At 41.3% G+C, this 17,089-nt stretch overlaps 2 protein-coding genes across 2 annotated transcripts; both read right to left on the bottom strand.

The window, feature by feature from the left end:
* Positions 1 to 4,319, bottom strand: LOC118425083 (ficolin-2-like). Its single transcript, XM_035833901.1, has 6 exons — positions 4,277 to 4,319; positions 3,514 to 3,579; positions 2,339 to 2,484; positions 1,654 to 1,807; positions 837 to 1,103; positions 1 to 653 (listed from the first exon to the last, which is right to left on the bottom strand). Exons 1-6 carry the CDS (start codon positions 4,317 to 4,319, stop codon positions 1 to 3), a joined length of 1,329 nt encoding a protein of 442 aa, XP_035689794.1.
* A 5,173-nt stretch (positions 4,320 to 9,492) lies between these two features.
* LOC118423774 (ficolin-2-like) lies at positions 9,493 to 12,997 on the bottom strand. The gene is made up of 4 exons (XM_035831994.1): positions 12,451 to 12,997; positions 11,213 to 11,309; positions 10,748 to 10,870; positions 9,493 to 10,471 (listed from the first exon to the last, which is right to left on the bottom strand). Exons 1-4 carry the CDS (start codon positions 12,757 to 12,759, stop codon positions 9,819 to 9,821), a joined length of 1,182 nt encoding a protein of 393 aa, XP_035687887.1. The 5' UTR covers positions 12,760 to 12,997; the 3' UTR covers positions 9,493 to 9,818.
* Positions 12,998 to 17,089: the final 4,092 nt, after the last annotated feature.

Below are 17,089 nucleotides of genomic sequence, written 5' to 3'. Positions count from 1 at the left end.
CTAAGGAGCAGGTCTGATCTTCATGACAGAAGACTTTATTGAGTTCCGGTGAGCTGTCCACGCCCACCATTCTATACCATGTGCCTCACTCCCCCCGCCGCCATGCTTGTACGGCTGGTTCAGGTTAACGGTGTCACAACGATTATACCACCAACCACCGTGACCGCCATGGACAGTTGCGCAGTTATGGCCCAACCGATCGTCGTTATCCTGGTCGTGTGTTGAGAATCTGTCCCCATCATGAAAGCTTAACCCGTACCCACCATCCCCATCAGTACCGCTATAGGCACCAACATGCAGACGGTACTTTGCTGCTTCATCCTCGATATAGAACCTATCATATTCAGCATATACCGTTTCTGAGGACCAATTCTCCAGATCAATGCGCAGAAGGTATACCTTCTCGTTAGAGATCTGATAGATTTTGTCGTTTCCCAGCCAAAACTCACCGCTAAGGTCCCCAAACCCATTTTTGTAACTTTCCCAGTCATTAACAAAATCTACAGAACCGTCGAAGCGCTTCTGGAGGACAGTCCAGCCGCCGGCCCCGGCTTCCATCTCACAGTAGACCCGGAACGAGGCTCCGTTGGCGTCTGGCTGGATGGTGTATACACTGCTGGTGGTGTGGCCTGCCTTGTAGACGTCGTCACAATCTGCAAATCATTTGAGTTAAAGTTACATTAAAGGAAGGAAGTTCGTCTCAGATGTTGAACTTGTCATGTTTATAATGAGATTACGAAAGTCGGTGTTTGCGGAAAACCCATGCTTTGCTAATAGACCAATTGAAAGATTGCAACAAAGCTAGAATAAAAGGCAAGTCGATACAGATTACATACCTTTCAGGCTGACAGCGTTACTGTCACAATCACAGCTTCCAGGTGGTCCAGGGAATCCGTCCCGGCCATCTGACCCGTTGGATCCGGGTGGGCCCTCGGGACCAGGTAGGCCAGGGGGTCCGGGTTGGCTGCACGGCCCAGATGAGGCGGGCGGGCCGGGAGGTCCTGGTGGCCCGGCAGGACCTGGAATCCCATCGCGACCGTCACGACCGCTGGGGCCAACCGGTCCGCCTACGCCAGGCATCTCCGGAGCCCCTTGTGGACAGCCTGCATGGCAAAGTAAACATAGAATATACTGTTTTATATTGTATTAATGTCAAGGCCATACCCACCCGAGAAAACACAAGTTTTTGATGCCAAATGCGCCAAAAACTTTAGTGTCCTCAAACAAAAAAGTGTAACAACAGCAATTCCAACGTCGGTATCTGGTATTGGAATTATCGGCAGCTGTGCGCTCGTAGCGCGTTTTAACTATTCTATGGAAGCCCGTGTGGTAATAGTAGAACCCAATGTGATAACCTAAGTTCTGAGTGACATCATACCCGGGCCGTATTTACGTTCGATATCCGTGTTCCGACCGGTCCGTATTTTACGGTACGTTCCTTGGCTCCAGTGTTCGATCTTTCCGCGGGTTGGATCGCCCTCCGGCCACTGGCCATACGTAATGCCCCGTGTTGTATTTTATTTATACCGTGCCAACAACGTTGGACGTAAAAATACGCAAAAGACGTGACATTTATGCAGTTGAAGGCACAGAAAAGAACTTTAAACTCTATAAACTTTCACTACACAACAGATGACAAACAATATACTCAACCACCAAACGGCAGAGTGAGACAGTTGGCGGCTCGCTTTGCCCTGCGGCGGCCGGTTGGATCAGATCGGACGGGCGGCAGGCCCCCGCTCTCCGGCCCGTCTGCTGAAAGGCTGCGTCTCGGGAAGGAACACAGCGTCTGCCTAAACTCGCGATGCTTCTCAATATAGCATCACAAATAATAGAATAAAAATGGAAATCCAACTTACCTGGCGTTTTACTCAACTCGTGAAGACGCTGCTCCAAGGCGGCGGTTCGGTTTCGCTCCTTGTCCAGGTCACGGCGCATGTCGTCTCGGTCGCGATTCAGGGCGTCAACAGTGGTGGCCAGTTGGCGCATGACGTCTAGGTCGCGCTTCAAGGCGTCAACAGTGGTGGACAGTTGGCACATGTCGTCTTGGTCTCGCTTCAAGGCGTCAACAGTGGTGGACATGTCGTCTTGGTCGCGCTTGAATACGTCAACAGTGGTGGACAGTTGTGATATCTCCTGTAAATTTATAAGCGTATGTATAGATGCATACGCACGTCAGAATTCCAACCGTAAAAAAAAGATGAAAAAGCAGAACGTTCTGGATCAATGGACTCAATAAAGCTTGATAAACAGAACATGAATGCATGCGCAGGAACAAAACAGAATTAATGTCAGATAAAGTGATTTATAACAGGCCTTGTGGCACAGGGGTATTTACCTCTTTATTGATGAACGTCAGAGGGGCGAGTCCCACACCGACTAAACTAAGCATCACGGCAATACCGGCGATCATGCAGCTGCGGTGGGAGCGGATGAAGCTACAGAGAACACCACGGCCGCTTGCTTCACCCTGATACGTGCGGTCTGTTTGCAAACAAGAGCTTTTAAAAGAAGAAACGTTTTATCAAAACATTGAACTGAAATTTTCAACTCCATTCTTTATCAAGGAATGACATCAGACTGGATTTGGACTGTCAAAAATCTGGGGAAATTCAACTTTTATGCTGTAAATCAAAATTCAACTTTAAACCTGAATAGATAAATTCAAGACTCCTGAATGGCTCTTGAATAACCTCGTGCTAGCATAACCTCCAGGCGTCTTGTTTGGACCGGTTGAATGATGTAAATGAATTGTTGTGTATTATGATATAGCCAGGCGATCAGACCCCGCAGGAAGGAATGATCATGAATACAGTACAGCCAAAGGTTTTAAAATGTTTGACATGCCTCAAGCTGTCTTATCTAGTAATGTAAAAAAAGTTGTTGTGTAATATATAATGGTTTATTATTTTAAATAACCCACTGTAAATAACTGTACATAATCTATTGGGCTCAAGCCATTCTTGGCATGTACGTTTCTGGTTTAGATGAATTTAAAATAAATCGGGAAAAACACACAGTGAAACACATTACATGATAGCAAATAATCAATCAATAGACTAAGTTAGCGACAGAGCCCATTGGTAGAGTGCTAAGATCTACAGTAATGTAGAGACGAATAAATTCAGGAAATTTATTTCTAACATACAAATAACTAACCAGTCTTGTCGATATTAGAAGTTTGATTGCTTCTTTGAACTGCTTAACAATATTATTATCGGTAACATTTGGTGCCTTGTCGCTTAGCATTTATTCTCTGTCAGACACAAAAAAAAGATTATTACATGATGTACTCTTTTAACTTTTCGGCCCGTTTGTTGACGTTTCATGATTTAAGATGACGTCCATGGATTGCTTAAGAGATCAGATTTGTCACAAATATCTCAAGAGTATACTACTTATCAGTTTGTGATTGTACGGCAATCGGGATCAGACGCTGAGACGGTTGCATGAAAAACATAAACACAAGATAAGTTTTACCTGCTCTGGAGACGTACAAAGCGTTGGGTATACTCGCAGCGGCGTCCGCAATTGATCGCCAATCAGTCTGGGGCTGCTGCAGCTGCATGGGTGTGGAGCCTGGAGGAAAATAAAAAAAAATAAAATGGCGCGTGTGATGTGATGAAATCATAATATTACATTATTATCATCTGCATGCATTATATCTATTAAATATCTTAGTTTCATTTTATTAACAACACAAACGCGTCTGCCGCAAATGGATACCTATAAAATTGCATGATATAATTGTGGCAATATTTTAGTTTATGGCTTTTCAAAAGTACGTTTTACCTTGTGGTCTGGTGCTAGTTTCAAACTGGTTGGTGCAATTATTCAGCCAATTGCACCAACCGTGCTTGATAACTGTTCCTTTACGTGCATCCAATTTGGTCTGACGACTGAAGACGAATCTATAAGTTAAGGTTTGCTGCTATACGGGGATTTACTTTACCAACCGAAATGGTGGATGCGCCCCTCAATATACCATGCCCCAAGAGGGGTTCACACTTAATTCATATGAGAAGGTAGTAGGGTCACTTAATACTACCTGTGCCCTCACTGGTATATAAAGAATATGGGGATAAGAATGCATCTTAAAAGCTTCATGCCTAGACCAAATTATATCTGAATCTTAGACCAAAGAAAACACGTTGTACACCAAGCAAGGCACTGGGTAATTATGGATCTCAATATTTGTCATTACATAGATTTTTGAAAACCAAACCCCCTTCACAGCTGACGTGTAGAGGGAAGATATTTTCAAAAACAAGTTTACCTGCGTTGTCACTAGTTTGGGACTGCTGTTGATCTCCCGGCATGATGGGACTTGTCAGGTTTCTGCACAGCAAAAATACACGCCCTACCTCAGGCGTGGTCCGAAACGCAATGAGAAATATAGTCTATCCTGAAATAATTAGAAACCAGAGATGAAAGAAAATCATATTGAGTGGGTGGAAAACAACAAACGTTTTCCTGGTGAGACCAATCATACAGACACGTAATCCTTTTCTTTGTTTGTTTGTTACATATTGAAAGAGAAGTATCGAAAACAGTTAAAATTTTGATCACGTTTGGAAAGTTATTAGATAACGTTACATTGAAATGTATATGCACGCAAGGGAGAAAAACAATTTTTTTCTTCATTTTTTTGTTTTTCGTCTGACATTTGCCGTATTCGTCACACACAACTAGGGTATTTTGCCCAAGTGGCAAATCCAGGTTAAACTAGAGTTCGGCAAACTCCTATCTCCATGAAATATTTTGAACTTTTGTAAATCTTATGCACACGACTTGTACATTCACTTGATTTATTCATGGTGATGTTCATCATTGACTAACTACTTAACATACACATGTCACAAGTTTAAAATTTCCATCATTAATCATTAAGCGGTTTTAAATCAGTTCCTCATATCATACCACATGCAAGTGTGTCTTTAATCTACCCACACCGCACAACCACCACCTCCGACCTACACCCCCCGCCCCAAAACCCGTTTTACTGTTGCTGTTTGGATTTTGAAGATCTCACTGGTGTGAAGACAATAAAGATGTGGAAGTTGAACAAGTATAATGTGTTTAGAACAACGTTCATGATCATAATTCTGATGTCTTCTTGCAACTTTTACATCTCTGTACAGGATGTTTCTGCTACAAGTATCTGTTTTTAAGTGCTGGCAACATTATATACCTTTTTCAAGACCTCAGAATCAATGATTCTACTAAAGTGATCAGAAGATCGAAATTATCGGATCCTAAGGTTACTTTGTGTTGGACCCTTTCAAAATGGTTTCCAGCGATAAATATTGGGCTCTTAACCACATCGCGAAAACGTAATTGTAGACCGAAGTTGTTTCGGAATTTTGTATGGAGGATATATATTCAAGCAGTAGATTCATTTTTTTAAGAAGATCTAAAGTCGTTATTCGCGATGAACTCAGTGGTTTTGATAAAGTTTGTACGGTTGTGTGACGTCACAGCAATAGTCTAATTTGGCAGTGTTGCTATCGGCGGTCAAAAGAAAACACGCTGTACACCAAGCAAGGCACTGGGTATTTCTGAATATCAATATTTGCCATTACATAGATTCTGGAAAACAAAACCCACTTCTTATCTGTGTTCACAAAAATATTTACCTATGTCAGCAGTTTGGGACTTCTGAGGTTCTCCTGTTATTGTGCGACTTGTCAGGTTTCTGCACAGCAAAAATACACGCCCTACCTCAGGCGTGGTCCGAAACGCAACCGGAATCTGAAGAAATTACAAACCAGAGATGAAAGAAAACCATATTGAGTGGGTGGAAAACAACACACGTTTTTCAGGTGAGACCAATCATACAGACACGTAATCATTTTCTTTGTTTATTCGTTACATATTGAAAAAGAAGTATCGAAAACAACTTTTAAACATTTGATCATGTTTGAAAAACTATTAGATACATTGAAATGTATGGGAGAAAAATTTGTTTTCTTAATTTTTTTGTTGTTCGTCTGATATTTTCGTCCCTTAACAAGTAGTCAGTCAACACACGCAAGAGTTTTTGCGTTAAGGTAATTTGTAGATTTTCTACCGTGAATACATTTTTATTTATTTATTTTTTCTCCAGCAAAATTCAAGTGGCAAACCCAGGCTTAACTAGAGTTCGGCAAACTCAAACCTTTAGCAATATTTAGAACGTTTGTACATTTACTTGATTTATGCATGGTAATGTTCATCATTGACCATACACAAGTTTAAAATTCCCATCATTTATCATTAAGCGGTTTTAAATCAGTTCCTCATACCACGTGCAAGTGTGTCTTTAGTCTATCCCCCAAGACCCGGTTCACTGGGAGTGAAGACAATAAAGATGTGGAAGTTGAAGAATGATAATGTGTTCAAAACAATGATCATGATTTCAATGTCTTCTTTGCGACTTCCACATCTCTGTACAGGCTGTTTCTGCGCAAAGAATCTGTCTTTAAATGTCTTCTTGCTGGCAACGTTATGCACGTTTTTTAAGACCTCAGAATCAAGAATATTTCGAAAGTGATCAAAAGATCAAAAGTCTTGAATTCGAAGGTTACTTTGTGTTGCATGTTGTCAGGTTTGAAACAATGCAGTGTTTTATTTAGACAAACGCCTTAAACTCGTTTATGAACACGTGTTGTAATCAGCGAATTCGCAAAAACTCGGAAGACTTTAATTTTGCTCCCAGTGTTCGACCCTTTTAAAATGGTTTCCATCGATAAATATTGGGCTTTAAACCACGATGATATAATTGTAGACTGAAGTCTTTTCGGAATGTTGTAGGGAGGATATGGATTCAAGCCGTAGATTTATTTTTTAAGAAGATCTAAAGTCGTTATTTGCGATGATCTAAATGGTTTTGTTAAAGTTTGAACAATTCTAGAGGTATTTTGTCTCGTCAAATATCTAATTTGGTGGTGTTGAAATCGGCGGCCTTTAACCTAGTGGAAAAACCTGTCCCTCTGCTGATCGTCATTTTTTAGATGAACCTTCAACTCTGACCCCTGATGATGATGAAGTGACCTTGCTTTGCTGCTGTCTGTCTGTCTTTATTGTTGTACACTTGAACAGGAAATGACGTCGTGACCTGATACAGTTAAATGACTGTTGAAATCTCAATGTATCTTCGATAGCACATATTGAAAGGTGTCTTCAATTTACAGCGAGGAAAAGTCATTCAGCAGCCATAGCTGTCTCTGGTGCTGAAAATGCCATCTTACATGTGATTGTTTACAATTGGAATTTTTAACTCGCTGAATTATGTTACTCGCTTTACCGGGTTTGGAATGAGCTGTAAATGTGTATAGCATAATAGGTGCCTTCTATAATCTATACTAAGAAGCTATCTTTTGTATATATGTAAAAACTTGTGTTGTGTTTTCATTCGTGTGTCTGTCTATGTGTATGAATGTGTGCCTGTGTGTGTTTCTTCCCGTATGTCCGTATATATATATATATATATATATATATATATATATATATATATATATATATATATATATATATATATATGTATGTGTGTATGTATGTATGTATGTTTGTAAGTGTGCGTATGCTCTTGCTGTGTCTGTTCTTCTGTGTATAAACATGTGCGCGATGTACTTTTGGCTAAACCAGTTAGGCCTACGTCACATTTCCTACCCGGGGCCCGGTCAGGCTGTTTTTGCGTGTGTATGTGTTTGTGTGTGTGTGTGTGTGTGTGTGTGTGCGTTAGTGTGTGTGTGTGTATGTGCGTGTCTGTGTGTGTGTGTGTGTGTGTGTGTCTGTGTGTTTGCGTGTTTGTGTGTGTGTCTGCGTGTGCATTTGTGTGTGTATGGGTGTGTGGGTGCGTGCGTGCATATATCCGTATACAACTCATTCATATTAAAAAAAGAAGATCCAAGACAATATTTAACATATACCATGCTGTAATTTCACCAAACTTGCAAATGTGATGCAGTAGTTATATAAACTAATGAAGCTCATGCTATCTCTGTGACTAACGTCTTAGTGCAATAACTGATACAGAGCTATAAGTTTAATACGTCTTATAATAACATGCTGATACATGTATCAACATGTGTTCTTCTAGTATGTGTACTACCAGATAACGTAAGCCACCATATACTATCAACACATACAACATAACGCTAGCAGCCATATAGCATCATCAACATATACCATACAACGTTTCCTACCGTATTTCATCACTAATATATATACTTGTCTACGCTAGATGAATATGATTAGTAGCCACAGGTGCTACAACTAGTCCCAAGAGCTTCTACAAAAAAAAGAAACTTTCAACAAAATTTTGATTCCTGCAACGTTGCTAAACATCTTGCTGTTAAGATTTATTCTAAGTTACAACAAAAAACTGACTATTCCTAATATCCGCTAATATAACGTTACTTTCTACATAATGTTCACAACTACCATACCTTACATAAACATTTTCACCAAAAAGGAATGATCTTATCGCATTCTATACTATAATTCACTTACTTAATCTGAAGCACACCTAGAACATAGAACAAAGGACTGCAATACAATGTACCGCTCGAAGAATGAAAAAAAAGAATGAAGTTTTGTAGGACATGTGACTGTACAAATGGTTTTTACGTTTTATTTTTGTTTGTTTTTCAACATCACCCAAGTGACAAGTTTGCCCAATTAAAAAAACTGACATGTACTACAATATCAACGCTGTTTCTAGATGATGCAAATCAACACAACAACAGTAAATGTTCTTTCGCCGCAATCACATATGTCCTCCATTAAGAATGATGTTTATTTCAATTGAACGTTTGTTTGGGAACAGTGAAGCGATGGATTTACATTGTGTTTTTTTTTAGTCCGCCTTAAAAGTTGTCTATGCATGGAATAATTAGAATTTTAGAATGAGGACATGGATTTTGCAAAAGAGTTTATCACTTCAGCGTGGCAGTGCCATCTTTTGATTATTTTGTAAACTGCAACTAAAAGTTTCGTTAGTATACTTTGCGCGGAACTCATGCGGGACCCCTCTCCATCCATTGGAGAGTCTTAGCCGAAAAATAGCACTGCCAGACGTCTGCAGAGGAGGCTAACTTTGCGCTCGATCCACGTCTAAATTAGCTCTTAGTCCTCACCTGCCCAAATTCATGTAGGAGTAGTGCTGCCAACTTTGGAAGATATCTGAGCCAAAGAACAACATTTTGTTCAAGAGGCGCCCTTAGGAGTGACAACTATCCAAGGCATGTTAGAGGGTTTGTATGGGGATGGAGAGTAGTGAGGCGTATGTTCGTGTGTGTGTGTGTGTGTGTGTATGTGTGTTGTGTGTGTGTGTGTGTGTGTGTGTGTATGTGTGTGTGTGTGTGTGTGTGTGTGCGTGCGTGTGTGTGTGAGTGTGTGTGTGTGTGTGTGTGCGTGTGTGTGTGTGTGTGTGTGTGCGTGTGTTCGTGCGTGTGTGTGTGCGTGTGTGAGTGTGTGTGTGCGTGTTTGTGTGTGTGAGCGCGCGTGTGTGTGGTGTGGTGTGGGTGGAGGGGACGCGCAATAAACTTTTTATGCTCATGAAGTTCGACTACGTACACTTTAAGCCACGTTTATAATGCTCCCTGTGTACATGCATTACATAATATTTTCACACAATTCACGTTATGTCAGATGAATTACCAAAATATGCGCAGGATTGAAATTTTACCTCACCGTGAAAAGGATTATGCAGACAGAATAAAGATAAAAGTTGATTGTCACCATTGCATTGTTAAGAGATTTGCTCCAGTATCACTCTTTATTTCAGCAAAGAAAGCAAATGTAAGGCCGTGGGTTTAGTTTGTGGTTGGTTATTTCTAAGGAGCAGGTCTGATCTTCATGACAGAAGCCTTGATGGACCACCGGTGAGCTGTCCATGCTGTCCATTCTATACCATGGTGATTATCCCCCCCGCCGCCATGCTTGTACAGCTGGTTCAGGTTGGCGCGGTCACAAGCATGATACCACCAACCACCACGACCGCCATAGCTAGTTGCGCAGTTAGCGCTCGCATAATCGTCGTTATCCTGGTCGTGTGTTGAAAATCTGCTACCATCATGAAAGCTTAACCCATCCCCACCATCCCCAGCAGTGCCGCTATAGGCACCAACATGCAGACGGTACTTTGCTGCTTCATCCTCGATATAGAACCTATCGTATTCAGCGTATACCGTTCCTGAGGACCAATTCTCGAGATCAATGCGCAGAAGGTATACCTTCTCGTTAGAGATCTGATAGATCTTGTCGTTTCCGAGCCAAAATTCGCCGACAAGAGCCCCAAACCCAATTTTGTAACTTGTCCAGTCCTTAGCAAAATCTACAGAACCGTCGAAGCGCTTCTGGAGGACAGTCCAGCCGCCGACTCCGGCTTCCATCTCACAATAGACCCGAAACGAGGCTCCGGCGGCGTCTGGCTGGATGGTGTAGAGACCGCTGGTGGTGTGGCCTGCCTTGTAGACGTCGTCACAATCTGTAAAGCAAGGTTTATGATATTCAAAGACATTTTAAAACAATCTCCAGAACTGGATAAGATTAGAAGATTTACGTTAGCATAGCAACTATTAAACATGATTTTTATATGAGATTGCATCCTTGTCCAGTTGTAGAGATTAAATTGTCTTTCAAGTCTTTAAATATTGTTTATCTAGATGTCTAGCCTCCATAAACACATTAAGTGCATAATAGATAATAAACCTGTACATCCTGTACATCGCTTCAGCTGAAAAGAGATGCAGGTTGGTGGTACCTTTCATTTTCGGTGGGTCAGGAGTCGGAACAGGAATTTCGGGGGGACCGGGCGGTCCGGGAGGTCCAACCGCTCCATCGCGCCCGTCTCTCCCGTCTCTGCCGGGAGGCCCCTGAAGACAGCCTGTATGAAGAAGTGCGTTAGTCTAACGTCCAGGCAGATGTGAGGATTCTGGTCCTTATATAGGCTTGGATATTTGCAATTTTATGGTTACCCAATGCCAATAAATCAGGACAAGACTTTCATTTGCAGCCACAACGTCTGGTTTTAGATGTTGAAGTTATACACAGACACTGACAGGATGAACACTGGTACTGAAACATTAAGTCAACATTTTAGATACTTGAGGTACGATTTGCAAGCATACTCCGTTTTTTTTTCTGATAGACGGTGCACTTTCTTTAACATATCTGTTTTCAGCAAAACAAGAGGTTATGTTTGTGTGTTTGCTAAGTTCGTCTTTACCTCCAAACGGCATTGTCAGGCTGTTCGCAGCTCTCTTCTCCCTGTGGTGCATGCCGGGATCAGATTGAGTATCGGGGCTGAAGGCACCATCCGCCGACTGGAAGAGAAAGCCAATTACTTACTGTACCACACTGCACTTTTATTACCATATAGTGATATACTATAATAACATAATGTACTATAGTATAAAATCATTGTATGGTATACGGCGTATACTGTATCATACTAACCTGTTGTATAGTATGTAGTGGTTTGGTCACGTCTCACAGTTTTCAACTAAGTAGAGCATTTCCATGATAACTGTTTGCGCTTCTCATCAATTTTGATTTACGTATGAAAATTTCCTAAACCTGTTCCATTGTCTTGAACAAAGATGTAGTTTTTTTTACAGAGTTGAAAATGGCTAATATATATTTTACAAATAGAAATGGATATAAAACATAGATATTGCAACCGTCGTCAGATCTTTTCCATTGCCTCTTCTAAACAATACCCTGTCTGAGGTTTAGTTGGTTTAATTATTTCACACAATTAACCTAATCTAGTAAAGGTCGCAAGACTGGATTTTCACGGCCGTACGGATTTGTGCGGGGAAACGTGCACCCAGATGATTTCGTTCACTATAAGTTTGTATTCGTTTAACTATGTCTCACAATTTTCAACCAAATTGTACATTTCCATGATAACTTCTAGGTAATATTGATAGCTTCTAGTTAATATTGATTTACATGAGATGATATCCGAAACTAGCAACATAGTTTTGGACAAATGTGTAGATTTTTTTACAGGGCTGCTAACGTTATGTACTTTGGATTTAGAAATAGCCATGAAAAATAGATATCCCAACTATAAGCAGATATTATCAATAGACCCTTAAGGCCATGTGGACGTTTGGCTGGCTCAATTATTTCACTTAATTAGATCCAATTTAGATAAACATCAAACATGCGAGGTATGCTATCCCAAGGTCCCCCAATACTCTAAAGGTTGTACAGAGAAACGTACATGCCTAGTTGATATCGTTCATTCATAATTTTGTACAAGACCAGGGGTACATTTTTTTACTTACTGGTTCTGTGAAATGCATTCAGTCAGATCTTGCCCAAACTTGCAAATTACAAAGAAAGTACAAAGAAACACATATAGCAGTCATCTACTAAACAATCTTGTCATTGATGTTAGGAGTTATGCAGTTAACCTCAGTTATGCAATTGAAATGAATTAGTCAACATTTGTACCTCAGTTTTCTCCACATGACGACTGTTGTCTTCCCAGAACTTGTCTTTGGTCAGAACCTCCAGCGTAGCGATACGATCTAGGATTTGGTTGTCGCGCTCTTGAAGAGACACGATCCTGTCGTCGTTTGCAGAAAGCAGCTGCTTGAGTTGCCAGTTCTGCAGCGCCAGCATCACAAGCGCCGAGACGACCAAGATCACCCCCACGGCGTGAGCTGACTGGAACGCCGCCCGGCGCACACGGGACCTCCGATCGGCATACACGGGACCGCCAAGCGTCAGGTCCCCGGTCATCAGCTTATCTGTGCTCATTCTCTACAACTTTAGGGCAGTTGAGCAAGGAACTCGGCTTCAATGTGATGATAGTTTCAACCAAACTGAAGCAAATTATGCTCTAAAACTCTGAGGTACTGCGCTGACTGGCTGTATGTAGTAGCTCTCAGCGACTGAAGCTATCTTTTGAGTAAACTTTAAGATACAATCTTCAAAACCTTGTCAAACAAAAAACTGGGGAAATCCCTTGTAGTTTTTTTCTTGGAAAAATGTCGTTCCCTATTGGTTTTGTCAGCCCCGCTGTTTCCTCATACGTCATGAGTGTGAATATATAATTACTGATTAAAGTTGTTTACGTCGAAGTCAGAAGCGTTCTGTTGGATTCCACCAGGTGACACAGGTCACAGGCCACACTTGTTTTTCAAACTGATCAGAAAACCCGTCCAGCCGCTCATGACGTAGTCCGTCTAGAGGTATCCTGGTGCCGGAGGCATCTACCCTGACTTTAGACAAAGGGTTTATAATTTGAAATGAAAACACATCAATTTTTTATCGTAGTTAGAATATACTTTTTAGGTCTATGTCATTAACAACTTGACATCATCAACGCCTTGGGTATATGATTGTGTCAGACGATAGCATTGATGTGTTTTGAATGATAAGATCACCTATCAGCATGTGCCCCCCTCCCAAATATCCAGTTCACTGTTGTTTGTCGAAATCCGAAGCGCCCGCAGCCCGTTAGGTCACAGGTTAACGTGTTGTTTTCAAAGTGATAAAAAAACCTGTTCAGCCGCTCATGACGTAGCCCGCCGTTCAAAGATCTTCAGCGATAACGTAGCACCTGAAGCATCCACCCTGACTGTTGACAATGGGTTTATATCTTGAGATGAAATAACAGCAATTCTTCACATAACGCAACAAGACTTGGTCTTTCTAAATAGTATTGGTCTATGTCATAACTAACTTATCATATTGGATATATAAATGTGTGAGACGATGGCATGTCACTGAATAACGTATGCGTACACACAATCATTTGTGAACACGTGTTGTAATCGGCGGTTTTGTCAAATGATGGAGTATTTAGGTCGCGGTGTTCGAACTTTTCACAACAGTTTCCATTGATAGATATTGAGGACTTAAACCTTAAGATAATGACATGTTTGTAGACAGAAGATTTGTCGAAATTTTGTACGGAAGATGTGGATTCATTTTTAAGCCTTTCCAAATTTGAAGAGACGTAATTTTTAACTCGGCATTTTTTCAGGACGATTCTAGCTATTTTGTGTGACGTCACAGCCACAAGCCAAATTTGGCAGTATTCCCATCGGCGGTCTTCAGCCTAGCGGAAAAAAAAACCTGTCCCTGTGCTAATCGTCGTTTTGGGATGAACCTTCAACTCTGACCCCTCCAGAGGTGAAGTTGCTTTGCTGCTGTCTGTCTGTATTGTTGTAACGCTACACTTTAACAGGAAATAACGTCGTGACCTGGTAAAGTTAAAGGGACTGTTGAAATTTGAATGCAGTTGCAGTATCATCTGTTCAATAAGAAAATAAGAGTTGTCTTTGATTTCCAGCCTGTAAAATCAGTCACCAAAACTCGTTGAGCAGCCGTGGCTGTCCTTGGTGCCGAAAATGCCATCTAACACTTGTTACGTTACATTTGGAATCTTTGACTCACTGAAAAGACGTTTTTTTTGGAGGGGGAGGGGGGTAGGGTATTGAAAAAATGCTTTTAAATTTGTGTTTTGGAAGGTGCATTTGATTTACAGTGAAAAGTTTCAACTGTTAAATAGTTATGAATACACAAACGAAGATGAGTTGAAAACTGATGAAAGCACAACACCATTGAATCAGAGGGGAAGAGCATCTACATTTGTTTGATATAATTTCTGCCAATGGTTGGAATTCTTTTCATGGATGTAACAGAATGATTTCCAATCACTGATGCACCTTGCAGATACTCTCCAAGCAGAGGCCTAATTTATAATACCCTTTTTCTCGGCAGCCGATCCATCCACGGAGGCTGTAAAAAAACGGGGCAGATCAGAAGGAGCATTCTAAAATGCATCCAGCATCTGCATGTATGCCGATGATGAATAGTGCATAGTGATGCCATAAAGTCACTAAAGACATGTTGAATGAAATTATATGGATGACTTATAGATAAACAAACAAACAAACTTACGCGTATGATTTTCGGCCGTATACACATAGTCAAACCAACCTTGTCCTAGGTTAAACTAAACCATAGAATGAAACATAAACTGTGAACCTTGAGGCAGGGGCATCTTCTGGTGATGCTGTAGCTATGCCTGGGCTGGATTACCAAACTGCGCCCCCATGCGATATGTGTTGGTGAGACAGGCCCTCGGGCCAAAGGTCACGCGAGGTCATCGTTGTTTACAAACACCGGTCCGATACCACGTCTACGATAGCGGCGTGCGAATCATATGACTGCAGTTCACGTGGTTGGATTAGCGGTCAGGTCAAACCGGTAGTTCACATCCGCCCAAGACTGTTATCGAAATCTTAAGACTGGTACTGCTTTTTGGCGATTCTTTATCACGTCACACCGACGTACGACGTTTTTATCGAAGCGGTTGCGAAAGGTACGTACTGGTCTTCTTCTGAGTGTTAAGGTGGCCACCATCATCTTGCTGATGTGCTTACGTAAAATTTATGGTTTACAAATACACAGCATTCTCTCTGAAGAGCAGTCTGGGTTCCGGCCAGGTCATTCCACTGCTACTACATTACTGGATGTCACTGACCATGTGTATCAAAACATTGACAGTGGAAATCTAGTGGGGGCTGTGTTTTTAGACCTGAAAAAGGCTTTTGATACAGTAGATCATTGCCTGTTACTGAAGAAACTGTCCTGGATTGGGGTTAAAGATGTAGAACTCAAATGGTTCACAAATTACCTATCGGATAGAAAGCAGACAGTGTCTCTAGGCAGTTGTGTATCTGATTATCTCCCAGTGACAGTAGGTGTGCCACAAGGGTCAATCCTTGGACCATTGTTATTTATTATGTTTATAAATGATCTACCTGACTGTATCTCCAACAAAGTATGTCTCTATGCTGATGATACGGCAATTTTTTGCTCCAGTAATGACACTAGGTACATTGAAGCCACTCTGAATTCAGAACTCTCCCATATAGCTACATGGTTCCAGTTAAACCATTTGACCCTAAATGCTTCAAAGACAAAGTGGATGCTCTTTGGGAGCAGTGGTAAGCTTAAGAAAGCACATCCAGTATCAATCAAAATCAGGATGGCCTTCAAGTCTCCTCAGACGCTAATACAGATACAATTACAAGCATATGCTTGGAGAGAGTTCTAACGACTACCTCCTCATACATGCTCTCGATTCTACACAAACGCCATACAAAATCTATTAAAGACTAATGAACTTCTACACAGAAGTCATCATAGTTTGTTGGATCTAAACCTGAACATAAGCGCATAAAGCATCAATCAGTGGTCGGTACATACGTGCCACATGGAACCATATGGTACATATTCATTGCCAAGCAGCATGGCCTTATATATGCTCTCAATTACACAGAAACGTCACACAAAATCTAATGAACGTCTACACAGAAGTCATGGTAGTTTGTAATATATCTAAGCCTCTACATAAGCGAATACAGCCTCGAGCTCAAGCAGTGGTCGGTACATACGTGCCACATGGCACATGAAACGACACAGTGTATAGTAATGGTTAGGCAGGGTGATCTTCAAGTCCCTCCAGGCATCAGCAGACCTGTCATACACATACACCATATAGTATATCGATGCCCCTATATTGCAGTGTTGTAAGCTTCTAACCTCACGTACAGCTCGTTCTCCAGTACAAGGAATTGGGGGTTACTAAATCACATCCAGCTGCTTGAGTATCTGTTTTTGGCACGATGTTGTAAAATGATTTCCAGCTGGCCCATCCGCAGAGGCTGCCGCATGTGCATGTTTATTTATCAATGATGCTGTGATGCTGCAGCTGCGCCTTGGCTGGACTAGCAAACAGCGCCACCATGCGATATATGTTGATGAGGCAGGCCCTTTAGCAGAGGTCACGCGAAGACATTCGACACCACAGTGTAGAATGAGAGTGAAACTAACACGGTGCTGTTATATCTGTTGAAAATGAGGATGCCATTCCTTCTCCCAAATATCTGGACCATCATTGTTGTTTCCCATCAGATGCTGATTATAGATATCTCGTTAAAATATGTGAAATGTGCAAAAGGTGCAAATATATACTGTAAATGCATTTAAGTTCGCGGGGATTTGCTTATATGCTCATATCTTATTGTAGCTGAATTGATGCTTCTTAGATTATTGGTGTTTCTTCTCTCTT

The sequence above is a fragment of the Branchiostoma floridae genome, chromosome 10 (assembly GCF_000003815.2).
Source record: "Branchiostoma floridae strain S238N-H82 chromosome 10, Bfl_VNyyK, whole genome shotgun sequence".
NCBI classification, from domain to species: Eukaryota; Metazoa; Chordata; class Leptocardii; order Amphioxiformes; family Branchiostomatidae; genus Branchiostoma; species Branchiostoma floridae.
This window is presented reverse-complemented; position numbering and strand designations above follow the sequence as displayed.